The sequence below is a fragment of the Anomalospiza imberbis genome, chromosome 22, assembly GCF_031753505.1.
Source record: "Anomalospiza imberbis isolate Cuckoo-Finch-1a 21T00152 chromosome 22, ASM3175350v1, whole genome shotgun sequence".
NCBI classification, from domain to species: domain Eukaryota; kingdom Metazoa; phylum Chordata; class Aves; order Passeriformes; family Viduidae; genus Anomalospiza; species Anomalospiza imberbis.
Window position 1 is genome coordinate 2,404,460 of NC_089702.1, and position 26,704 is coordinate 2,431,163.

Consider the following 26,704-nt stretch of genomic DNA (forward strand, 5'->3'; position numbering starts at 1 on the left):
TTCTTGTGAACACTCCAGAAAAATCCTTCATTATGTGCTCAGCTGTGCTGTCCTGCCATCAGACACCTGACACACTTCTAGCACCCCATGAGGACCAGAGCCCACGGATGTCCCATTTATCCCATGAAAGCCTCGCCTATTTCTTCCCAATTCTCTCATGTTTTCTAGCCATATTTCTGTCTTGGGAATGGCTTCAATTCCCTATCCCCTACTCCCTATTCATGGTTTTGTTTTTGTTTTGAATCTGGAATGGTCCTTGCCTCCCCTAGCTTGGGGATTTTCACGATGGGTGAGGGGCATCCTGTGAGGGTTGGAGACAGAGGCTGCTGCTTCCATCTGGTGGGGCTGCTCAGCTCAGGAGCCACAGGACAAGGGCGTCTGACTGGAGACACTGTTGCCCTGTGGTTTTTGCCTGTTTTTCTTTCTTTTCTTTTCCTTTGGCTCTGTGAGTAGGGCATGCCAGCTTGCTTCTCTGCTCCTTTGTCACTTGGGAGCCCCGAGCCAGCGCACACTGTGCCAGGAACCAGGAGGCAGGAGAATGCTGGGACACGCCCTGTGCTAACTTCAGGAGCAGCCACTGCCAGTGAGCTCTGCAAAGAAGCAATCCCCCTCCCAGCCCTGCTGTTTTCTGCCAGTGCTTCAGGGATTTTTGCAACACTATCACTTAACACCCCCTGTCTGTGGAGACACCTGTGGCTCCTGCCACTGCTTCAGAGTTTCTCCTACACTTGGTTTAGCACCCTGCCTGTGCTCACCTCTGCCTTTCCAGCCTGCTGCTCCAAGGTTCCTGCTATAGATGGTTTCACTATCCAGAGGGGCACCAGGATCGCCAGCCCTGGGGGTTTGTCAAAGGAGCCCCTCCTCTGTCTCTGCCACCATTACCAACATGCAGAGAGGCGGCTGAGCCGCGCCACAGCGCCCCCTGCAGCCCCGGGGGAATCATCGCACCTGCCCTGCTCAGCCATGAGCCAGCAGCGCCCCTGCTGGCTGTGACCGGAACTGCACCAAAGGGGAATGAGCCTGCGGCCGAGAGAGGCTGGGACTGGGTGTCTGGTTGTGTTTGGTGCTGATGCTGTTTGTTTGTTTGTTTGCCTTGTTATACATACACATACTGGTAAGGAACTGTTATTCCTTTCCCATATCTTTGCCTAAAAGCCCCTTTATTTCAAAGTTATAATAGTTTGGAGGGAAGGGGGTCATATCCTCCATTCCAAGGAAGGTTCCTGGCTTCCTTGTCTGACAAGTGTCTTTCAAACTAGGACAGACACCACCTCCTGTGTGAGGCAGCAAAGGCAGCAGATGGAGCAGCTACAAACTCACACAGAGTACCTTTACTTCTATGACCTTGCTAACCTGGGGGAATCCCTGAGCAACAGCCATGCAGAGGCAAAGAGAGACACTGGCATCTAAACTGGGTCCATGCTAGAGGATCTCTGGATGCAATTCACCCTGGGCTGGCCAGGGTAATTCCCAGCTAAAAGGTCACTTCAGCAGTCTACGATACTTCTGTGTCTTCTGCTTTTAATCCATTCCTCCCAACATCTCCAGAGCCAGCCAGCTACATCCCAGGACTCCCGTCACAGGACCACTAGTACCCACAAGAAGAGTAGCAGGGAAATTAGACGGCATTGTAAGAAATGCTCCAAAATAGCCCCACAAGTACTGATTATTTTCCTGCATTCTATCCAGCTTAACTCCCTCAGACCATTCAGTGGAGCCATGTAATTCCCCACCAGTTCTCATTTACAGCTCAACCTCTCTGATATTATTTTAGATCCTTCCTTGAAAGCCATATGGTGTTTCTTCATGTGGTACGATGGGTCTCAAACCACTGAAGGAGTCATGTGACTGCCTGCATAAACCAAAATTCTGTGTAGTGGAACAGAGACAGTTTTTGCTAGGAAATATATCACTGTGTACAGGGGCTGGGATACCACAATGATATAAACAGCATAGGGACATGTACAAAAAAAAAAGAGGGAAAGAAGGTGAGATATTTTGGGAAAGAAAGGAGATGGGTGACTGAAGTGATTAAGAAGAGAAGTACAACATTCTTCTTATATGTCCTTTTGTCCTGGACACATAAAAGAGCTCATGAAGGTTCGAAAAGGTGAAGAAAGGGAGAAGTTGAAAATTCTACACTCAATCAAGCCATTTGAAATCACGGAACAATTCAATTAACTTTTTGTTCCTTGCCATTTTTGGAAGTAAATCTACCTCTGGATCCTCTCGGGAACTTACAACCATGGATAATTAGGACTAAAGTCTTTTCATCGCCAGTTTTTACAACATGTTTGGACACCATGAGGAAAGAGTGAGTTATTGGAATAAGGCTTAGCAATGTGGGGAGAGAGAAGCTTATATTTGGACCAGGGACGACTCTCACAGTTGTACCAAGTAAGTGGCATTTCTTTCTTTCTAAAAATTCATTTAAAATTAAGGTGGAGGTGAAGAAAAAAATTTAAGGGTTTGGGTTCACTGAAAGGATTTTCAGCTGCAATAATCCCTTGAATGCACTCGCTCTCCAGCCAGACTTTCAAGACAAACCCTCAGCATGGAGCTGCTCAGGAAGCTTTCCCAGGAACAACTGGGCTGATTCTGCATAGCACCATGATTCCATGATCCCCAAACACCAGCAGGGCACTGCTTAGCATGTGATGACTGATTCCCACCTTGGGCAGCACTCTGGCCAAATTTACTGTCCAGTGTCCAATTCTTCAGTAGATTTGCACTGCCTGACCTGGGGCAGGAATGCAGAGCTCCGTGAAGAGCTCACAGTGCTGAGGAGGTTTGAGACAGATCTGTCACTGCCTGGTTTGAGAAGTTCTGGTTTGACACTGGCACCACAATGACAGTGTCCCCAGGTAAGGAATTCCACTGTCCTGGGGACAGAGCAGGAAGGAGGTTAACTAGCCTTGGGCTTAAATTCTCACAAGTGCCTCATATCCAAGAGCACCTGGAATGACAGACAATTGTCTGCCAGGTTGAGTGGGCTCTGAAAAGAGCAATGTGAGGAGTAGGGATTATAGGAAGCCATAGATATTCCTATATTTATTTGGAATTCCATGATGTACAAAATAGGTGCATGTCACCTCACGCCTTCCCATGGAAATGAGAAAGATGGGGTTGGCAGAGTGGTTTTTGATGTTGATCTGTGTTATCCTAAAGATCTAGGTGCATCCCTCAGGAATTGTTGCTGTGCTTTCCAATGTCTGCATAGCTTCAAAGTGCTGCAAGAACATCCCCGGTTATTTTGCATCCCTAAAACCTCCTGATCTCCTTCCAGAAGGGCTTGGGACTGCCTTGGGTGCTGCCTAATATCTCTCTATGTCTGTAGGCTATGCCGCATGGGAATAAATGCATATTTGGGAACAATCTCAGTGCACTTCCAACTCCAAAGTGACAAAGGAATGCCAATTTACCATTGTGAAGAAAGACCTCTTCTTTCCATGCTGTTCAATGATTTTCTTTTTCTAGCCAAAGATTGGATAATTTCAGAGCTGCACAGAGACTCTGGGATTATGTTTGACCGTAAAAGATCTTGGGACTTATGAATAAAAGTCCCTCTCAAGTCTCCTGAAATACTTAATAAGCTGAATGCAAAGTATCCAGGATGTAAGCAACCACCCCCTTTTGGTTTTGTTGTGAAGAAAGACCTCTTCTTTCCATGCTGTTCAATGATTTTCTTTTTCTAGCCAAAGATTGGATAATTTCAGAGCTGCACAGAGACTCTGGGATTATGTTTGACCGTAAAAGATCTTGGGACTTATGAATAAAAGTCCCTCTCAAGTCTGCTGAAATACTTAATAAGCTGAAGGCAAAGTTTCCAGGATGTAAGCAACCACCCCCTTTTGGTTTTGAATTCCTTTGGGAGATACTAATCTGCATTTTAAGGTGTTTACAGCATAAATACTTTACTATGCAATCTTTTGCCAATTCCCCAAATCAACATGACATAAAATAACAACCATTACTGCCACTGTGGCATTCTCCAAGCATATTCTTTCGAGGCCTCAGTTAAGCACAGGGAATGTTTTCTTTTTGGTTGGGGTTGGATTATTCCAGATTAAACATCCATTGAGAATGCTAAGGCCCATTGCTTTCAGGAATATAGGGCTCATCCTCGGACTTCATAAGGTGAAAGCAAAGGAAAAGAACAAATTTTTCTCCAAATAAATTAGGATGCCAACACTAATCCCTTCCAGAAGCAAACAGTAATAGGAATTCATGGGTGCACTGTCAGGTAATGCAAACTAGTAGGACTCGGGTGAGGCTTCTGGGGTCTGATAAAACAAATCTTCTGCTCCCTGAACCACAACTGCACTGTGTACCTTATTGCTTGCTGAAGATCCTGCCCAGGGAGTTATTGCAGAGAAGCAGCCTGTTTGTATTCTGGCTGTTTGGAAAGCCTGGAGAGGAGACCACATGAAAAGCCCTTCAAGGTCTTCCCAGAGAACACAGAATGCACAGGACTGACAGGCTCTGGCCAAGCATGGTACAACACCTGGGAAGGAAACGTTGGATTTCCGGTGGGTGTCTGGTTGCTGTAGGGGTGGACAAGTGTGTAGTTCTGCCTGCTTGATCAGGAGAGCCGACTCATGAAGTTGTGGCAGAGCACAATTTGGCTTTCCTCTTAGTGCCTCAGCAGTGGCATAGGGCTGATGGGGAAAGGGTGTAAAATCAGAGCTCCTTGATCAAACTTCCATCAGTACCCTGGGATGAACAAAATGTTAGAGCTCAGAGACCTCTTGACCCACCTGCAAGGCAGGCACCTTGCAAAATGAAAAGCTAATGCACCTCTCTTTACCCAAGAGACCCCTCAGGATGCTCCAGTCAAAGCAGACACGTCAGTCTTTGTGGATGTGTCTGACAGCCTTTCATAAGCTGAGCCCCTTCTGGCAAGGAAGACTACTGGAGGAAAACTTTCAGTTCCATGGTTTTACTCTAATTCAAATTGCTAATATGAGTGAAGCCCTGACACTGGATTTTGAGATCACCCTTGATTCTCCATATATGACCTGACCTAGAGGCAAAGGTATTTCCTTTAAAAAGAAATCATAGTACCACAATGATTTGTTGGCTACCAAATTCTTTTGACATCAAGAGTTTTCTTGTAAGACAGATGGTTGTGAGTTTAAGCAATCTTCTTTCCTGACTTATACCTCTAACAGCAAGGAGGTATAAACACATATATGTGTCTTTACATAAAAGACAGTAAATGAGAATGATAGAAATTAGTCACAGCTGGAGTACATGTGAGTTTTCAGTCACTCAGCACTCGGTCAAGTCTGCAGTTAAATCAAGCCTGTCCAAACCTTGCTTGTCTTTGCAGACATTCCAGAAACTTCTGTCCCTCAAGTCATTGTGATGAAATCAAAGCAACTGAAAGAAGATGGCAGCACAGGGAAAGCAGCGTGTCTGGCAAGGAACTTCCTTACCAAGGACATCAGCTTGGAGATGCCCTCTCAGGAGGTCGTATATGAACAGAACACATCCATTTGGACATCAGAGGGGTTGTACAATGCAATTAAAGTGGTCAATGTGACAAAAGACACAGAGGTGACCTGCACAGCCAAATCCCACAACAGCACGATAACAACACAGCCAGGTACAGCTTGGTGGCACAGCTGTCACTTATTTCTGGAGACAGTGGTCTGTGGGGCTTTGTGCTCTCCTTCTTGACAGCACTGCCCTGGGCAGCCAGCAGAAATGAGACAGACATTGGGTACTGCAGCAGGGAGAGCTGAAAGATGTTTCAAAGCATCTGAAAGAAATGGTTGCAACTATTGAATTACTTTGAGATACTCTTTTGGGGGGAAAAGAGGGAAGACACAATCTATTTGTTCAAAATGTGAATTTCCTTATGACTAAATATTTGACCCTGTAGCAGCAAACCTGCTGCAGCACAAGCTGGAACAGCCTTTCTAAAACCTACAAAAAGCTAAAGGTGGGGTGTGTTGTGAGGTTATTTCATTGAATAGGTTTTCTATTTTGTGCCATTATCTTTGTAGTCCTCAAGGTCTTTCATATAGTAAAACCAATGCAGGAATTCTTCTGTTTCCTGCAACTGCACGGAGAAATTGTCTCCTCAAGTTAATGTTGCAGTTAATGACTGATCATCTGAGCCCCAACTTTCCTCAATTCCTAGAAGAAATGTCACCTGAAGATTTCTTTTAATCCTGTATATATGGTGGATATAGGTTAAAATGCCTTTTCTTTATCATGCTACAGAAGAGGAGGCTGAAGAACCAGTAACAGGGGCCAGTGACAGGGTTTGCAACAGCACAGACCCCTCAGCACAAGGTGAGTTACCCAAACAGGATGTGAAGTTCCACTGCTGTTTGGGGGATAAAGGCATGGAAATGTATTTTCGCCAGGGCAGAGGACTCAGAGCACAACACATTCAGCAGACACAAGCTGCTGTTCCAAGGCTGCTCCTGCGGTTACACACAAGCCCCAGGAAGCAAAAAGCAACAGAGACAGACCCTGAGCTCCCCTGTTGTTCCATGTTCTCTATCGGCTGTTCCTTTGCTGCTCTTCCTTTCCCTGAAACTGTCTCCTGTGGTTTTCCCACTTTCTGCCAAGATCACAACATCAAAACCCAAACCATGATCTCTCTCTCTCTCTCCTCTTTTCTGGTCACTGAGCAGACCCTGAAGGGCAGAGAGTGAACATGCTGTCCATGGCTGTGCTGGGTTTGAGAGTCCTGCTGGTAAAAAGCATCACCTTCAATGCCCTCATGATTATCAAGTTGTTTCTTTTCTGAGGTAAGAGAACTCACAGCTATCAAGCACTGGTTCACAGGCCCAATTTCATTAAATGTACTTTAAACCTCTCTTTGCTCTTCCAGACATGGGGAATGAAGGCAAGAGGAGCCCGAAGAAGAGCAGAAAAGAATGGGAACCAGCAGCTCAAGGGGGTTGAACAAGCAGGCGCAGAGCTGCTGACAGAGACCACCCAGCACTCAAGGCAGCACCTTCCCCTGAAGACATTGAACACTGTTCACTCCTGCCTGGCCAGCTGATTTACACTGATGACTTTCAAGTGCTTTTGCTGTTTCCTCTCCTCTGACAACTGAGGAGAGTGGATTTATCCTCATGCTCCTGCTAAGTAGATCTCCCCACTCTTCTGGCATTTGCACACAAGGGTCCAACCTGCTTCAATAGCTTTGAAGATTCCAATGCTCACTCTAGAGAGATGGCCTTTTAAAAGCACCTTTCCCAGGCGTGTTGTGTTACTGCCTGTGGAACGGGAGTAGCACTGCTGAGGGAATTCAAGCCCAGTAGTTGCCATGTGTAGCTTCAGGTTTTAGATAGCGTAAACAACTCTGTGTTGGAGATAAGACAACATGTGCAGAATCTAAAGTGATTTAATCCAGACAGATAATTTAAATTTTTTTATTAAGCCTTTAGTTCTTCTGCCAAATGAATTGCACGTGAATTTTAGGTTCCTGTAGTCGTGACAAGAATAAAGTTTTCTAAGCCACAATGGTCTCGGTTTTCTCTGCTTTGTCTTCTGAAGCTGGGGTGGAAATTGCTGAAATCCAACTGTCCTAAAGCCCACTGGGATCTGAAACACAGCTTTGATACTGCAGATTTCCTGTGGGCTGAATTTCTCTTTTACAGACTTTGTGCAGGGAAGGGTCTCTCTGGCACATTCAGGAGCTTCACTGAGGAGAGTCCTTGCTGAAGGCATGAGGGAGGAAAATGCTCATACCAGCAGAGAAGAAACCCTGCTGTTGTTTTACACTCAGGGAGAGGAGGAAGGGGCCACCAGAAAATTATTTGGGGTGGTTTGATGGAGTGATAGTTTCCATAGCAACTTGGTCCTTACCTAACAGAGCCCAGCTCACACCTTCCCCAAGTCATCCCCTCTCCCAAGCTACAGGCAGGATGCTGTGGTCACCATTTCTGACTCAGTCACACCAGGCAGCATTAACCCTCCTCTGCTTTTGACAACACAAGTTAACCACATCCTGAAGGGGAAAGAAGGCTTTGCTCCCCCTGCCTGAGTTTCTGCTGCCTTCAAGAGAGCCTCTGCACAGGACACAGCAAGGGCTGCTGCATTGTGCCTGCTCAGCTCACACCCTCAGGCCCTGCAGACAGCCAGAGAAGAGCCTCAGCCCTTGCAGAGGCTCTGTGAAATTCGCATGGCAAATCCAAATCCAGTGAATCGCTCATTTCCTGCATTCTAACACCATAACATCAATCAGGGGGAGCTGTTCATCACCATTGTTATGCTGATCTTCCAATGACATCCAGAACCTTTTCCTCAAGCAATCCACACCTTTTCCCAGTCCTTCAGGCAGATTTATATTTTGAGAATGCTCCCTCAAACACATCTGAGGAATCAGATGGACAGGAGGTAAAGGTCAATGATTAAGTGCTTTTATAATTCCTCAGTCATAAAGTCATGATGAAGTCTGGGACTAGGATTGGATCCATCCACATCTCCTCTACAAGGAGTTTACAAAGCAGCAGAGCCCTTTCTGCACCTCATGACTCAATGGGAGGGACTGCCTTTTATAGTTCTACCCCTTTCTTGCCCCCTGTGTGGACATCAATCTTTTAATTAAATTAATTCCAATTTTATGTTCCTCTCCCTGATTCATCCATGTAGGAAAGCTCTACAGTGAGCTGTTGGCCAGTGCCACACTTTGGCCAATCTGGGTTAAACCTGCTTTTGCTGACACCTCTGGCAGTGAGTGTTTCATTGCCCTAAAGCCCTCATTTCATGACAGGGTCCCAGATTGTCCCCACTAAGCCCTGGCTTTTCACTTTTGCATTGACAATATAGAACATGCAGCTCAACACAACAGGAGAATAGAAGTGTTTCCAGTCCAATAGTAGGATTGTCCCAGTGTGGTTAATTCCACATAAGGGGACAGAATCTGCAGCTCTGCCACCTGGTATCAGCTGAGGAGAGTTTTGTAGAGAAACTGTGCTCCACATTAAAATAGCCTCTATAGTTAAAAGAAACTCATTTATATGTGGAATTATCCTGACATCTGAAAATACAACATTGTCCTGGAAGGGATCGCAGGATAGCAAAAGAATGGAGGATGATTATAAACAGAACCCTTTGCTACAATACATTTTGACAGTACTATCCTGTTCTCCTACAGATTAATTTGTGTCCCTATTTGATTGTGCTCAGACAGCCTTTGAAAATCTCCATGGGTTGAGCCCCTGTCCCTGGAGATATCCAAAAGCCACCTGGACATGGTCCTTGGCAAACAGCTCCAGACAGTCCTGCTAGAGCAGGGGAGACCCAGTCACCTCCAGAGGTCCCCTCCAACCTCAATCCTTCTGCATTTCTGTGATACCTTTCTCATGATGTGGGAAATGAGAAGAAGTTTAAGATTTCTTTATATACCTTTAGTCAGGGCTTTTGTTCACTTTTTCCCAGGGGGAAAGGAACTGAAGTTTCTTTTCAAAGGACTGTTCCAGCACTCCAGGCCTGAGGAGATTCGCATCTCAGCAGACTGGGAGCAGCACAGAAGATACACAAAAGATAATGAGCATTAATGAACATCAACTCCAAACATCAGCCCTGGCATGGTCAGAGACACCTGGTCTGGGGCAAGACCAATAGGAGAACAAAGAATGATAATTAAAATAATATGGAAGCTGAAGGGATCAATGGGAGACCAAATACTACAAATTGTGGAAGTTGTGCCCAAAGAACATTCAACCAATGAATTTCTCTGGATTTTGAATGTATAAGAACAAGAAAACTCTACTGAAAACCTTGTATGATGGAAGGATATTTTCTGCATGACCCATGCAATGTGTGGATGAAATGATTTCTGCTGTTCATCTTGCCCAGAATATAGTAATTCCTTGATCTCTAACATTAAAAAATGCTGTTGGAGAGTTTTTTTCTTCTTAAAGTTTCTGTGACATGACCACCCACAACATGAACTTCAATAAAACTTTTAAAGCAATTTGAGGAAAATTTTTACCTCTAGCACATTTATTTTTCCTTCTCTTTGGTGAGTCTCACACACAAGAGTGTGGTATCTGACATCGGTCCTGCTGAGCAAGTCAAAATGGTGAGAGCTCTCTCCTGTGGCAGAGAACATTAAAAGCATCCTGAAAGAATAAACCTCTCTCCAAGAGGCTACATGGGAAAGCATTATGAAGAACTCCATGACAATGGGCCATAGCAAATAGCTTTCTGTGCCACTGAACCCTTCTGCTGTCTTTTACAGCATAAAAAGCACAATGCAATAATCACATTACTGCGTCTGCTGGGTATAATCTAACCTGTCTCTTTTGTGTCCCAAAATACTAAAAAGTTCCTGGTAAAGTTAGATTTGTTGATGTAAACTGAACTTCTTACCCTGATCTCTCCTGCTACCTTCTGGCCAAAGTGTTTATTGTTCTCACAACACTTTCAAATTCATGAAATCCAGCAAATAGCTCAAACAGAAGATAAAAAGCAAAAAACAGCCAACGAAAGAAACCACCCAAACCCTACAAGAAGTGTTGTGCCTGCACATGCCACAAATTAAACTTCTTTGCTCTTCTTTTGCATTCTGCCCTTGCCAGCAGATGCAGTTGGAAACTCTTGCAAAGTGATACAGAGGCATTGGAAAGCCCAGGATCAGGAAGCTGAAAGAGCTGAAAAACTAAGGTGAGATTCAGAGAAGCTTCGTTTGAAATTTCAAAGTAAAGCAGGGTTTGAGTTGGAAGTTATTTGTAACAGAAGAAATGGAGTAAAATACAGGAAGCACTTGCAGCACTGCTTTCAAAACTCCTTAGGAGTCTCAATCTGAAATACTTCAGGAGTCTTACACTTGGGCTTCCTGCTGGCATGCTGTAGAGATCAGGCTAAATATCTCAGTAAGTCCCCATTCCAGACTTGTGATCAGAATGGTGCTTTCTGTCAGATTTTGCCTCAGATTCACAGGTGAGAAAATGTGGTTTTGCTGAATTCTGTGATAAGCATTTCTCTTTTCCAAATGTCAGGAAATACTGAAGGAGGGGGGAACACTGGTAATGAAAAGTCATATGTAGAAAACGACAAGAGGAAGCCCAAGTGGCTCATCCAAGTGAGCACTACAATGTGTAGGCTAATTCATCTACAGACTTGTTTATATCCAGATCTTTTTCAGGATGCAGTGAGCGATGTGTGCCTTGATTGGGTGCAGGAAGGAGAACTACGTGAGGGTGCATTCAAGACATCATCATTATTGCATTTCTGAAAACCTCCCATAAGCAATTCATCCATTTAAATATGTGTGGAACAACTCAGATATTCAAGGAAGAGCTGAAATGGGTATATCCATCACAGAAACTCGTTAGGAGGATGGTTAATTACCTGACTGTAAGGCAAGTCCTCTTTCTCTCTTTCCCTTATATTTCAGTCAACAGATATGGTCAGAAGTGAAGTATTGTGAACCTGATCTTCCCCTATAAAACTATTCAAGATTATGCAGTGCAGAGCTCCTGGGAATGTCTGTCTTCCCAAAGCACAGCTTTGAAAATAGATGTCAATTCCTGGATTTCTGTAGGGAGGGCCTTAGTTGATTCCTGGCTATGCCAAAGCCTCCCACCATCAGGGCACTTTCTCTTTGGTGACCTGTATTGAAACATAACCTGCAGGGAAACAGAGTAGAGGCACCCCAGCCTTCATTACATGGGCACCTCTAACAGGCATTGTGCACGCACAGTTTTATTTTGATGACAAATAGAGTCTCTGCCCATGAGGTGCCACCTCCTTGGGAGCACTGCTAGATCATCCTTGGGACAATATCTTTCTCTAACACTTGACAGGGTTCAGATCCAGAGGCCAAGAGTTTCTGTCCCCTCCCAATCCGCTTGTCAGTGCCCACAGCCCCGCACAATATCAGCATGGGGAGCACAGATAGGAGCACACACAGGGTTGGGTACCACAGCCACAGGAACAGCCCAAGCAGCCTTGGCACCAGGGCCTCCACACCTGGAACAACTAATGCTGAGATCAGATTTGTCTCCAGCCCACTCTGGGCAGATCTGCTCTTATCTCAAGCCTTCATGCCCACACTGGATGCCAAATAAGGCTGTTGGGGTTTAGGAATGGTATTCCCCAATTTAGTGTTCCCACTGACCCACTCCAAAGCAAGCCTGAGGCTCTTCCACAGGATCACACAGAGTGTGAGTATGGAGAGGGCTTAACAGAAAGATGGGGTCCACCCAGTGTGAGATACTCCCAGGAGGCCACCAAGAGCTTCAAGTTCTGCTCCTCCTGCCCCACCTCTACCCCTCACTGGTGTCATAGACAGAGGGAGGGACCAGCAGGGACTGGGCCTGGGAGCAGTGTCAGAGGCCCAGGCAGGGCAGGTGTGGGCAGAGCTGCTGTGCAGGCAGAGAGAAGGTGGAGAGAGTCCACACAGAGCAGGCCTGGCCATGTGGAGTGCCCTGTACGTGAGCTTCTTGCCCATTGTAGGTAAGTGAAGGCAAGGGCTGATGGCCCCAGGAGCTGAGCGTGGCCCTGGGCTCTGCAGGGCTCTGGGAGCTGTGCTGAGCGCCTGCAGCCGGACCTGTGCCCCGGCTCCAGCTGCCCAGCCATGCCTGTGCAGCACGGGGAGAGCAGCCCTGCTCCTCTTGCGGCTCTGAGCTCGGTCCCTCCATCCCAGCTGCCTCCTCTGCAGCCTGGGCACACGCAGGGCACCTCCCTGCTGCACTCAGTTTTCAGAGCCCAGCGCTTTGCCCTGGCACTGGACACTGCCCCTGGGCACTGCGGCCCCTCTGGCACACACCAGCTGGAGCATGGCAGCACAGGGCACAAGCCCCACTGCCTGGGACAGGCCTTTGTCTTTGCTGCGCTCCTCTTGAGCAGTTTCAGGAACAGGGGAGTGGGTTCCTCACCATGCTGTCTTGGCAAAGACAAAGGAATTTGTACCCCCTGGGTGTAAATCCTTCCAGCTACTTTGAGGGAAATCAGGAAAAGCTTCCTGTGTGACAGGGAAAAGGAGGGAGGGAAATGTGGTGTCTCCTTCCTTGTGAGCCTTGCTAGCTGCCATCAGCTCTGTCCATCTTTGTCAGCTGGCTTCAAAGAGCAGGATTTTGTCCTCCCACTGCTCCAGTGCCAGTCCAAAGCCCCACCAGCATTGCCCTGACCTTTGCTGAATCTTGGAGTGACTGTGGCTTGTTCTTGCTCTCTACAGCAGTCTCTCTTGCTGGTGCAGCCACCTTGGAGCAGCAGCCCAGGAAAGTTTCTGTGCAAGAGGGAAATCCAGTCACCTTGCAGTGCATCATGAAGGGGGATTCTATGAGGTACTACACTGTGTCATGGTACCGTCAGGGCCCAGCTGGCTCTCAACAATGGATTTACAAGGAGGATGGTACCTATGGAGAAGGTTTCCAAGACCGCTTTAAGATAAAAGACGAGAAATTCATGAACAGATTCCCACTGCAGCTCCTGGCAGCAAAGCAAGGGGATTCAGCAACATATTACTGTAGAGCAAGAACCACCCTGGAGCCGCTCTGCAGCAGAGTGAACCAAAAACCAACAGATGGGCAAGACAGATCTCCCAGCATTTCCTTCTAGCAGCTGCTCCCTGGGGCTCTTGTCAGACAATGGCAGGTGCAGGAAACATCCCTCTGGCTTGGTGTCACTAAATGGCACTGCAGGGAGGGGTGCTGTCAGGGCTGGTACCATTTATGGTGCAGGAGGATCCGTCCTGGGAACTGCAGAGGCTGTTTGGGGAAGTGCAGGTTTAGTGCACATTGCCTGGGCTCCTGTCCAGCACAGCCTCATTTCTCCTCTGTGCCTTAGCTGCAGAGCCATGGGATGATGGAGATGTGTTGCTGTAGCTTCCAGAGTGCTGTGGTGGATGCAGCCAGGCTGTTTAGGAAAACCAGATCAGCAGGGATGACATTGCTCTACAGGCTGGCTGCTACAGAGCTCCTGACCAGGAAGAAGGAGTTGAGGTGTGGTGAGTTGACTTTGGTTTTCCTCCAGGGGCTCAGCAAGCTGCTGTCTCAGTGCCCCTCCCCTACTGGACAGGACAGAAAATAATTAATATTTTTGGTCCAGATTAGGACATGGAGATTTCCCAGCAGTGCCATCATGTGCAAACTCATTGACTTGGGGAGAGGAATTTATGTCATTGCCAATCAAATCAATATAGATTAGTGGGAAATTTGAACAAATCATGAAACATCTCCTCCACCTGATCACTGTACAGGAATGGGGAATGTGGCTTACAACCTCTTCAAAACATGTTTTCTTTGCCATATCTTCTTCTCATTCTCTTCCCCTGCTTCAGTGTGGAGTCCAACCCATGGATGACCTTTCTCCAGGAACTTCTCCAGTGCAGTTCTTCTCTCTGACTGCAGTTCCTCATGAATTCCTCCAGCACAGTTGGTCTTTTCCATGGGGTGCAGCCCTTCAGGAACACACTGTGGCACTGTGGCTCCTCTGTGGGATACAGGTCCTGCCAGAAACCTCTTCTGGCATGGGCTGCTCACTCCATGGGACCACAGCTCCTGTCAGGATCCTGTTCCAATGTGAGCTCTCCCTGGAGTCACAGATTTTTTCAGGCTGTGTCCTCTTGCTCCTGGGTGGGGTCCTGCACTGTCTGCATAGTCAATATTTGCTCCACCACCTATTCCCCACCAGCTGAGAGGGACAAACCTTGGTTTTCAACCTTGGGCATCTGGGGAGTATCTGCAGTACCTCCCAACCCTTCTTCCTAAATCCTCCTCCTTGCTAATTGCAATACTGATGCTTAGAAGTATGAGTCCTGCCTGAGATGAGATTTTACCTCAGTGTTTGTTGTTCTGAAGACCCAGACTACACCAGCTTTTCCCAGCTCAGAATACCCTGGAGCAAAGACAAGACACTGGAAGGGCAGCTCTGCTCAGCTCCTCTGGGGCTCCCATGGAGCCTTGGATATGGCAGGGCAGGGAGCTCAGCCCTGAAGGGGAGAGAGACAGGCAGGGGCAGGGACAGAGACTGGAAAAGGTACAGGAGAAAGGCGAGGAGTACAGTTAATATACTTCATATTAGCTAGAATGGGACTATGTTTTGAATCCATGCTGGAAAGAGTGTGTGTAATTCAGGCATGTTTGAGTTACTGCTGAGCAGTGCTTACATGGAGTCAAGGCCTCTTCTGCTCCCCATTCCACCCACCAGTGAGTAACTGAGGGTACATGTTGGGGAAGATGAAATAGGAAAACCTTATAAATATGATTGCCTGGCAAAAGATTTTGAAAATACAGACATTGAGATGAGAACTAGATTTGAAATAGCAAACCTTGACTACTGAATAACTAGAAAACAATAGTATAGCCAGGCTGAAAGCAATCCCCCTTTCTGATTAAACAATGCCCTTTACCTGCAGATAGGTCCAAAGGTCAAATGGAATGCTCTGTCTCACCCCCAGTGTCTGGTTCATCCCACACCTGTGACCCTCCCCTGAAGTATCAGGTATCTGGGACCCCATTGGCCCAAGTCCTGTTCCAGCCCACCTTGAAGCCCCCTGATAAGGTGTGCCCGAGGGACCGGACGCTCTCTTGGCTCCTGTTCTCCCCCCCTCTCTCTTGGACCTTCCCCTGGGACCCTTACCTGGAACCCTTGCTCCCTCTCTCTCCCTCTCCCCCTGGGCCTGCCACGAGTTGCGCCTGGCAACTCCAAGCAGGGCCCTTGCACCCACGCCCTTTCTAATAAACAGCATATATCAACCCGACTTCAGAGATCTCTATCTTCAACCGTCCTGGACACCACCGCTCCCCGCAGGTACACAAAATTTGGGAGGGAACACAACCGGTTCAGGTGACCCCAGCTGACCAAAGGGGGATTCCAGGCCATAGTGCATTATGCTCAGCATATAAAGATGTGGAAGAAGAAGGAAAGGGGGCGATATTGAGTGATAGCATTTGTATTTCCATCTAACCATTAAGCATGATGGAGCTCTGCTTTTCTGGAATAGGTTGAACTCGGCTGTGGAAGTAGTCGATGAATTCCTTGCTTTGCTTTGCTCACATATGCAGTGTTTGCTTAATTTATTAACGTCTTGAGTTATTTGTTAAACCCATGAATTTTCTCATTTTTACCCTTCCAATTCTCTCCCCACTTCAATGAGGGGGCAAAGGAGGAAGCAGCCATGTGGTGCTTAGTTACCATCTGTGGTTAAACCATGACAAAGAAATACAATGGGCACTGAAAGAGCTGCAGTTTTAGCATGGAAAGGTGGAACTCAACTGCATTTGGATACTTCATGATGTTTAGGGAGCCTCACAGTAACATTGCAGTAACACATAACAATAATCAATTAATTGTATCTGAGGAAAGAGCAGCACTGCACCAGGAACTGCAATGCTAAGATGGACTTTCCCAGGACATGATGAAAAACTCCTTCCCTGCACTCCCAGCTCTGGCTCCATGTAAATAAACACAGGTGTTCTTCTTCTGAGCATTGTGCATTCATTTCTTTCTTTAGAAGTGTAGGTTTTCATGGAAGACATAAGGAGACCTGTGCAAATGCATCCATGGGTTTGTTCCTGAGCACAGTGCCCGAGGCATCCCATACAGGAGCTACAGATGCCAACTGCTACAGATGGCAGTTCTCCCCAGGCTTTTCCACGATTCCCAACTTTGTCTCTGTCACGTGAAAGCAGGAGGCTTCCTCAACCCTTAGTGTGGGGAGATTTACTTGACCCCTAGTGTTTAATTTGTCTGTCAGTGCCCCAGAAAAGACAAGACCCTTGTGCCCAACCACTCTGTGAGTATCCAATTAGGGGGGCCCTGCACTGAGCCATCCTGCTGGATTGGAGGCCAGCTCGACTGACTCAGTCAGGAAAACACCGTCAGCCTCAGGGAGACCCCTCAGCAGGTCTTCCCCTTTATTGCAGTGTGTTCCCTGCTGCTGGTGACTGCCAGCGCCCAGGAAGGATCCACACTGACAATTTTGGAATAACACTCCTGGAAGCCCAGGACCCCTGAGGGAGCATCCCCCACTGCTTTGTGGGAGGCCGGCTGTCGCTGCCCAGCCCTGTTTTTTGCAGCTGCTTAGGCCTACTTGTTACACTTTAACTCTACACCCTGTGTCCATCCAAATCCTGTGGCTCCTGCCACAACTTCAGAGATTTTGCTACACTTTATTTGCCACCCAGGTGTGCTTACCTCTGTTGTTCCAGCTCGCCACTCCAAGGTTCCTGCTGCAGCACATTTCACCTCCCATAGTGGCACTGAGACCAGCTGCTCCCCGTGAGTTTTGCAAAGGGAGCCACCTCCCCTCTCCTCCATCGCCTGAGCCGCCATTACCGTGTGAGGGAGAGGCGGCCGAGCCGCGCCACAGCGCCCCCTGCAGCCCCGGGGGAATCAGTGCACCCTCCCTGACCAGCTGTGAGCCAGCAGCGCCCCTGCTGGCTGTGCCCGGAACTGCACCAAAGGGGAAAGTGCCTGCGGACAAGAGAGCCTGGGACTGGGTGTCTGGTTCTGTTTGCTGCTGCTGCTGTTGTTGTTGTTTCCCTTGTTATACATATATTTATTAGTAAAGGACTGTTCCTTTTCCTATATCTTTGTTTGAAAGACCCATGTGATAAATGGATGTGATTCGTGCTGAAAAAGTTGTACTTATATCAGTAATTTGGGAAAATAATTGGAAAAGTATGTGTGATTAGTGTTATGAAGCTGATGTGTTTCTTCAAGAATACATGTGGAAAGCAGGATGCAGGAGTTGGATTTGTCCTTGGGAATGGAGGAAGTCAGGAACTGACTCCCAAACCAAAACTGGCATCAACTGAAGTTAAAAGACAACTCTCAGAACAGGATTGACCTTGAATATGAATAAAATTGGGACTATTCCAGATAGGGAACCTAAAATAGTGGTCTTATCTATGAAATAATAAGGATCAATTGGAACATAATCCATCAAGCTCAATCTGCATGTGCAACCTGCCAGGTCATTCAGAGGACAGCGAGGAAGACCTTCAGCCTTCCTCCAAGAAAACCCCCGAAGAGACAAGAAGACCCCATAGCAACAATGGGAACATGCGCTGTGCAGCAGAGTGACATACATTTCAAGAATCCAAAATGGGAGGAGATTTATGGGAATTATTGATGAATATGTATTAGCATACAGTATAAAAGTTGTGCTTGGATTCTTTTGCCCTTTGTACGGGTGGCAGAGTGAGAAGGTTTCCCCATATCCTGATCAGTTTTGCTTATGCTATATCCAAACCATTGCCAAATTACTCTTTGCAGCCACTTCATTATATTTGATTGTATTATTATTCTATACCCCAATTAAAAATTGTTGCTAAATTTCAATCTTGTGATTTATGAAATTGGACATATGGGACCCCATTCATAACACCCATAATTTCAAAGTTATAATAATTTAGAGGGAAGGGGGGAATATTTTTCCATTCCAAGGGAGGTTCTCACCTTCCATGGCAGTTTGCTGTCTTTCAAACCAAGACATTGCTCCAGGACATTGATAGCAAAAAGAAAGGCAGAACTGAGCTTTTAAAGCAAAGAAATGCCAGCATGTGTGGCTTGTGGGTGGCTCTGAGCACAGGTGTCTCTCTGTGGCCACTCAAATGGAAAGGGGCTGTTTAACGGCCTGGGATATGTCAGTGAGGCATAGAGTGAGGTCTCACTGCTCTGGGAAGATTTGTCAGGCAGGGCAGGGGATGTGAGAGGCACCTGTGTGTGCCGAGGTCTGGTGCAGGAGAGGTTTAGGGCCTGTTCTCTTTTTTATGCCAAGGGTTGAACCAACTGGAAACATCACATCAGCACACTCCCCATCTTTCCTGCAGGACTCAAGCATCAAGGAAGACAAAAAAAAATGTACAGACTCAAGGGAACTGAAGATGAACATATCCCTGTTACCAATGGGAAGTAGCAGCATTGCTGTTAGAATCACTAATTAAAAATGAGAAGCACACCTCTATCCTGGGGAACAACAATACAAACAGGATGAAATCATGCTATTTACTTTTTGTGGCTTAGAACTGCATCTGAGGATTAAGAAAATGTTCCACAATTCCAGGCTATCATTATTAAAAATGATTAAATTAAGATAAAAATCAAATTAAATGTCAACTTCAGGCCACTATAATCAGACGTTCCCCACCTTAGAAACTCACTGAAAAGCACATACAAATAAATCAAAACTCCAAACAATGGCCAACTCAGTGGTCAAATAATTAGTTCACATGATTAAAAAAAATTAAGGGGAAAAAATGCTGATCTAATTGGGACAAATCTCATATGACCCTTATAAAAATGGAACTCGAGTAAGAAATACTAAAAATAAATAGCTGAGTAAATAAGCATCATTAGGTCATTAATGCAAAGAAAGTCAATGAAAGCCCCATTCAGCTGAACCAAAATATCTTCTGAACAATTTCTAAATATGGACAGATCTGTTTCTTTGGCATGCAAATAGACTTTAGGGACAGACATGCTGGAAGGTCCAGAAGGGCTTCAGGAATACAGACTGAAAATAGATAGAAAATTATTATGCTGAAGTGACTTCTCCCCAGATACAAATCGGGGCAATAATTTAATGACATTCAATACTAACTACTCAATCTGACAAAAAAAGCAGGGATGATAAAGATAGTTTTATTTTAGAGAATCCTTTGGAAGAGTGTTAGATGTTTAGAAGTAGAGGAGTGTGGAGGGACAGGAAAACAAAAGGCGGCACTACAAAGACATCAAAGAGGAGACATCACCTGCCACTGAAAAACCCTCAAATGTTTTTGTAGAACTGTCTAGCACAGTGTGAACTACATACCACAGTGATTGAAAACAACTGAACCACCACACACAAACTGTTTCCCTCCCTTCTCTTGAAGGAGGAAACACGGTGGCTTTACCTCATCTCTTTTTCCTCAGAAAACTGTGCACATACATAAATTTGATTCCCAGAATTACTCAAACATCAGGAAACCTCTCCTATTTTTCCAAGACCAATTTACTCACCATTCAACCTAGGATCTTTGCTCTCACAAACAGGTCATTTTAGATGTTTGATAACCAGTTCCAGTTGAACAAGTGGGCAGGAACCTTCTATACCTCGATATTTCAATTTAAAATCATCATTGTGTTCTTCTCTTTGTCTCAGAGCACAGAGGAAGATTTTGGTAAGAGCAAAGATCCTTTTAATTTCAGATCCAACAATGGCCAGGAGCAGATGCATGAAGAACAAGACCCTCTTGATCCTCATGCCCAAGGTGTGGACTATTTGATCTTCACTCCCAAGGTTTCAGTGCCCCTACACAACAAAGTACATAATTTACCTACTTTCACCTCTTACCAAAAACACCATAAAGACTTTCTAAGGTACTAAATGACCCCCAGGCACCCATTCTAAGAGACCAGAGGGCACATTCCTCCTGCTTCTGAGCACTGAAACAAAGGGGGAAAGGGGGAGAGCTTTCAGCAAGTCAGAAGAATTTTCAGAAATGCTTTGAAAAAACAACAAAAAAAAATACTGATAATTTTCCTGCTTTCTGTCCAGCTTAACTCCCTCAGACTTTTCAGAGGGGCCATGTAATCCCCAAGTTATCATTTACAACTCAAGATTTCAGATACTATTTTAGATCCTTTCATGAAAGCTATATGGTGTTTCTTCATGTGGTACGTTGGATCTCAAACCACTGCAGAAGTCATGTGACTGCCTGCATAATCCAGAATTCTGTGTAGTGGAACAGAGACAGTTTTTGCTATGAAATACCTCACTGTGTATGGGGGGCTGGGGGTACCACAATGATATAAACAGCATAGGGACCAGTATAAAAACGCAAAGAAGGAAAAAAGGTGAGATCTTTTGGGAAAGAAAGGAGATGGGTGACTCTAGTGATTAAGAAGAGAAGTACAACATTCTTCCTATATGTCCTTTTGCCCTGGATACATAAAAGAGCTCATGAAAGTTCTAAAAGGTGGAAGAAAGGGAGAAGTTGAAAATTCTATTCTCAATCAAGCTAACTGAAATCATTGAACTAATCAAGTAATTTATTTCCCTATCTAGTTTACAAAGTAAATGTACTTCTGCATCCTCTCGTGGACTTGCGTTTATGGAGAATTAGGCCAACTATCTAGTGATCCATCTCTTGATTTACAACAAGTTTGAACAACATGAAGAAAGAGTGAGTTATTTGAATAAGTCTTGGCAGTGTGACGACGGCAACTGGACCCGGGACGACTCTCACAGTTGTACCAAGTAAGTGGCATTTCGTTATTTCTAAAAATACATTTAAAATTAATGTGAGGGTGGAGAAAGGAATTTAAAGGTTTGGGTTCACTGAAAGGATTTTCAGCTGCGATAATCCCTTGAATGCACTCGCTCTCCAGCCAGGCTTTCAAGACAAACCCTCAGCATGGAGCTGCTCAGGAAGCTTTCCCAGGAATAACTGGGCTGATTCTGCATAGCACCATTATTCCATGATCCCCAAACACCAGCAGGGCACTGCTTAGCATGTGATGACTGATTCCCACTTTGGGCAGCACTCTGGCCCAAATTCACTGTCCAGTGTCCAATTCTTCAGTGGATTTGCACTGCCTGACCTGGGGCAGGAATGCAGAGCTCCATGAAAAGCTGACAGTGCTGAGGAGGTTTGAGACAGATCTGTCACTGCCTGGTTTGAGAAGTTCTGGTTTGACACTGGCACCACAATGACAGTGTCCCCAGGTAAGGAATTCCGCTGCCCTGGGGACAGAGCAGGAAGGAGGTTAACTAGCCTTGGGCTTAAATTCTCACAAGTGCCTCATATCCAAGAGCACCTGGAATGACAGACAATTGCCTGCCAGGTTGAGTGGGCTCTGAAAAGAGCAATGTGGGGAGTAGGGATTATTAGAAGCCTTAGTTATTCCTATATTTATTTGGAATTCCATGATGTACAAAATAGGTGCATGTCATCTCAAGTTTTTCTATGGGAATGTGATACTTGAGGTGGCAGAGGGGTTTTTGATGTTGATCTGTGTTATCCTAAAGATCTAGGTGCATCCCTCAGGAATTGTTGCTGTGCTTTCCAATGTCTGCACGTCTTCAAAGTGCTGCAAGAACATCCCCGGTTATTTTGCATCCCTAAAACCTCCTGATCTCCTTCCAAAAGGGTGTGGGACTGCCTTGGGTGCTGCCTAATATCTCTCTATGTCCATAGGCTATGTAGCATGGGAATAAATTTGTATTTGGGAACAATCTCAGTGCACTTCCAACTCTAAAGTGACAAAGGAATGCCAATTTACCATTGTGAAGAAATACCTCTTCTTTCCATGCTGTTCAATGATTTTCTTTTTCTAGCCAAAGATTGGATAATTTCAGAGCTGCACAGAGACTCTGGGATTATGTTTGACCGTAAAAGATCTTGGGACTTATGAATAAAAGTCCCTTTCAAGACTGGTGAAAAAATAAGTTGAAGGCAAAGTTTCCAGGATGTAAGCAACCACCCCCTTTTGGTTTTGAATTCCTTTGGGAGATACTAATATGCATTTTGACTGGAATACATGAAGATATACATTATTCTATTTTACTCTAATTCTATATTATACAAGTTATATAGTATATATATTATATACTATATAATTGTTATATTTTTGTGTTTTTGAGTACTTTCAAGAATACCCCTAAATCAAAATAACATAAAATAACAACCATTAGATTCACTGTGGCATTCTCCAGGCATATTCTGTTGAGGCCTCAGTTAAGGACAAGGAATATTTTCCTTTTGGTTCAGGCTGGATTATTCCAGATTAAACATCCATTGAGAATGCTAAGGCCCATTGCTTTCAGGAATATAGGGCTCATCCTCGGACTTCATAAGGTGAAAGCAAAGGAAAAGAACAAATTTTTCTCCAAATAAATTAGGATGCCAACACTAATCCCTTCCAGAAGCAAGCAGTAATAGGAATTCATGGGTGCACTGTCAGGTAATGCAAACTAGTAGGACTCGGGGGAGGCTTCTGGGGTCTGATAAAACAAATCTTCTGCTCCCTGAACCACAACTGCACTGTGTACCTTATTGCTTGCTGAAGATCCTGCCCAGGGAGTTATTGCAGAGAAGCAGCCTGTTTGTATTCTGGCTGTTTGGAAAGCCTGGGGAGGAGACCACATGAAAAGCCCTTCAAGGTCTTCCCAGAGAACACAGAATGCACAGGACTGACAGGCTCTGGCCAAGCATGGTACAACACCTGGGAAGGAAACGTTGGATTTCCGGTGGATGTCTGGTTGCTTTAGGGGTGGACAAGTGTGTAGTTCTGCCTGCTTGATCAGGAGAGCCGACTCATGAAGTTGTGGCAGAGCACAATTTGGCTTTCCTCTTAGTTCCTCAGCAGTGGCATAGGGCTGATGGGGAAAGGGTGTAAAATCAGAGCTCCTTGATCAAACTTCCATCAGTACCCTGGGATGAACTAAATGTTAGAGCTCAGGGACCTCTTGACCCACCTGCAAGGCAGGCACCTTGCAAAATGAAAAGCTAATGCACCTCTCTTTACCCAAGAGACCCCTCAGGATGCTCCAGTCAAAGCAGACACGTCAGTCTTTGTGGATGTGTCTGACAGCCTTTCATAAGCTGAGCCCCTTCTGGCAAGGAAGGCTGCTGGAGGATTCCTTTCAGTTCCCCTGTTTTACTCTAATTCAAATTGCTAATCTGAGCAAAGTCCTGCCATTGGTTTTTGAGATCACCCTTGATTCTCCACGTATGACCTGACCTAGAGTCAATGGTATTTAAAAAACGAATCATGGTACCACAATGATTTGTTGGCAAACAAATTCTTTTGACACCAATAGTTTTCCTGTAAAACAGATGGATTTGAGTTTAAGCAATCTTCTTTCCTGACTTATACCTCTAACAGCAAGGAACAATGACATAAAAGACAGTAAATGAGAATGATAGAAATTAGTCACAGCTGGAGTACATGTGAGTTTTCAGTCACTCAGCGCTCAGTCAGGCCTGCAGTAAAATCAATCATGCACAAACCATGGTCTGTCAAAAGTCTGTTTTTACATACAGTCCTTCTCTCCTAGAGGTCATTGTGGAGAAATCAACTAGATCACAAGATGGTGGCATTCCTGGGAATACAACACCTTTGCCAACGAATTTCCGTACAAAGAACATCAGCTCTGTGGAACAGAACACATCTGGTTCAGCAACAGAGGTGATCTGCACAGACAAGTTTGACAGCAGCATGGTAACAATACTGCCAGGTACAGTTTGGTGGGACAGGTACAAGATATTTCTCGGGACAATATATTCTGGGGCTTGGTGTTCTCCTGCTAGTCAGCATTGCCCTGACCAGCCAGCAGAAATGAGAAAGATATTTGGTCTTTCAGCAGGGAGAGCTGAAAGATATTTCAAAGCATCTTAAAGGAATGGTTTCAACTGTTTAATAACTTACAGAGAAAGAGGGAAGACACAATTTATTTTATTAAAATGGGAATTTCCTTATGAGTACATATTTGACCCTGTAGCAGCAAACCTGCTGCAGCACAACCTGGAACAGCCTATCCAACACCAACAAAAACTTCCAAGTGTGGCAAGTTTTGAGGTTTTTTCACTAAATCACATTTTATATATGGTGGGATTGTTTTTGTAGTCCTGAAGATCATTCAAGGTTTTCAAGGGGCTAGTAAGTGTATTTTCAACAGCACAGACCCCTCAGCACAAGGTGAGTTACCCAAACAGGATGTGAAGTTCCATTGCTGTTTGGGGGATAAAGGCATGGAAATGTATTTTCACCAGGGCAGAGGACTCAGAGCACAACACATTCAGCAGACACAAGCTGCTGTTCCAAGGCTGCTCCTGTGGTTACACACAAGCCCCAGGAAGCAAAAAGCAACAGAGACAGACCCTGAGCTCCCCTGTTGTTCCATGTTCTCTATCGGCTGTTCCTTTGCTGCTCTTCCTTTCCCTGAAACTGTCTCCTGTGGTTTTCCCACTTTCTGCCAAGATCACAACATCAAAACCCAGACCATGATCTCTCTCTCTCTCTCCTCTTTTCTGGTCACTGAGCAGACCCTGAAGGGCAGAGAGTGAACATGCTGTCCATGGCTGTGCTGGGTTTGAGAGTTCTGCTAGCAAAGAGCATCGCCTTCAATACCCTCATGAGTATCAAGTTGTTTCTTTTCTGAGGTAAGGGAGCTCAGAGCTTGGTGTCTAGAAAGCCTGGAAGAACATGCCAGGAGTGACTGCCCTTCCCTATGTATGTCCCTAGTCCCACAAGGTATCATACCTATCCATCTGCTCCTGATTCCATTTAATAGCTCATGCAGATATTCTGGGGGAAAAGACAACAACAATGACCAAACTACACAAAAGAAAACCAATTTCCCCCCCCAGATAAAGCAATTAAGACAAGCCCATGCTGCCTCCTAAAGGACTAATGAAAGAGCATTTTTCTGTATTCAAATCTCAGTACTTGGAGGCTGGTTCCAAAATTTTGTTTGCCATAGAAACTCTGGCATTACCTGAACAGCCTAAGAAATATCTCATTGACTATATCAAGTGGAAGAACACAAAGCCTGGAGAAAAATCCAGACAAATCAGGATTCAAAGGCAACGATCCCAAAATAAAAATATGTGAGTGTAAAGAGAGGAAGGGGAGGATTTTAAAATTAAAGTATCTGAAGAGAAACAAAAGATAGACCAGCCTAACTTTTGTGATGTATCTGTCCTCATCTGACAGCTATCAAGCACTGGTTCACAGGCCCAATTTCATTAAATGTACTTTAAACCTCTCTTTGCTCTTCCAGACATGGGGAATGAAGGCAAGAGGAGCCCGAAGAAGAGCAGGAAAGAACGTGAACCAGCAGCACAAGGGGGTTGAACAAGCAGGCGCAGAGCTGCTGACAGAGACCACCCAGCACTCAAGGCAGCACCTTCCCCTAAAGACATTGAACACTGTTCACTCCTGCCTGGCCAGCTGATTTACACTGAAGACTTTTAAGTGCTTTTGCTGTTTCCTACTCCTCTGACAACTGAGGAGAGTGGATTTATCCTCATGCTCCTGCTAAGTAGATCTCCCCACTCTTCTGGCATTTGCACACAAGGGTCCAACCTGCTTCAATAGCTTTGAAGACTCCAATGCTCACTCTAGAGAGATGGCCTTTTAAAAGCACCTTTCCCAGGCGTGTTGTGTTGCTGCCTGTGGAACGGGAGTAGCACTGCTGAGGGAATTCAAGCCCAGCAGTTGCCATGTGTAGCTTTGGGTTTATATAGATTTAATAAGTATGTATTGCAGATAAGAAGACTGTATAAGATCTGAAGTGATCTCATTCAACTAGATAATACCAATTTATTTATTAAGCCTGTATTTCTTCTGCCAAATGAATTCCTCGTGCATTTTAGGCTCCTGTAGAAGTGACAAGAATAAAGCTGTGCTAGGCCACATTGATGTGGGTTTTCTGTGCTTTTTCTTCTGAAACTGGGATGGAAATTGCCGAAAACTTTGCGCAGGGAAGGGTCTCTCTGGCACATTCAGGAGCTTCAGTGAGGAGAGTCCTTGCTGAAGGCATGAGGGAGGAAAATGCTCATACCAGCAGAGAAGAAACCCTGCTGTTGTTTTACACTCAGGGAGAGGAGGAAGGGGCCACCAGAAAATAATTTGGGGTGGTTTGATGGAGTGATAGCTTCCATAGCAACTTGGTTCTTACCTAACAGAGCCCAGCTCACACCTTCCCCAACTCATCCCCCGCTCCCAAGCTACAGGCAGGATGCTGTGGTCACCATTTCTGACTCAGTCACACCAGGCAGCATTAACCCTC

General features: G+C 45.5%; 2 long non-coding RNA genes and 2 gene segments (V, D, J or C); all 4 read left to right on the forward strand.

Annotated features, from left to right (window-relative positions):
• LOC137486668 (T-cell receptor alpha chain constant-like) overlaps positions 1-26,704 on the forward strand; it is a 172,853-nt gene that overhangs the window by 87,764 nt on the left and 58,385 nt on the right.
• LOC137486670 (uncharacterized) lies at positions 1,718-26,206 on the forward strand. 2 transcript variants are annotated; one of them, XR_011005774.1, is made up of 5 exons: positions 1,718-2,110; positions 20,975-21,166; positions 23,969-24,148; positions 24,957-25,073; positions 25,694-26,206. It is a non-coding gene; the product is annotated as an uncharacterized lncRNA (long non-coding RNA). The 2 variants fall into 2 exon arrangements; XR_011005773.1 differs by lacking the exon at positions 1,718-2,110 and adding an exon at positions 20,250-20,763.
• On the forward strand, positions 2,289-7,351 carry LOC137486664 (T cell receptor delta constant-like). The segment is given in 5 exon segments: positions 2,289-2,397; positions 5,333-5,608; positions 6,232-6,303; positions 6,651-6,767; positions 6,851-7,351. Coding segments are annotated over 4 exon segments (558 nt in total).
• On the forward strand, positions 14,969-16,405 carry LOC137486672 (uncharacterized). The gene is made up of 2 exons (XR_011005776.1): positions 14,969-15,139; positions 15,730-16,405. It is a non-coding gene; the product is annotated as an uncharacterized lncRNA (long non-coding RNA).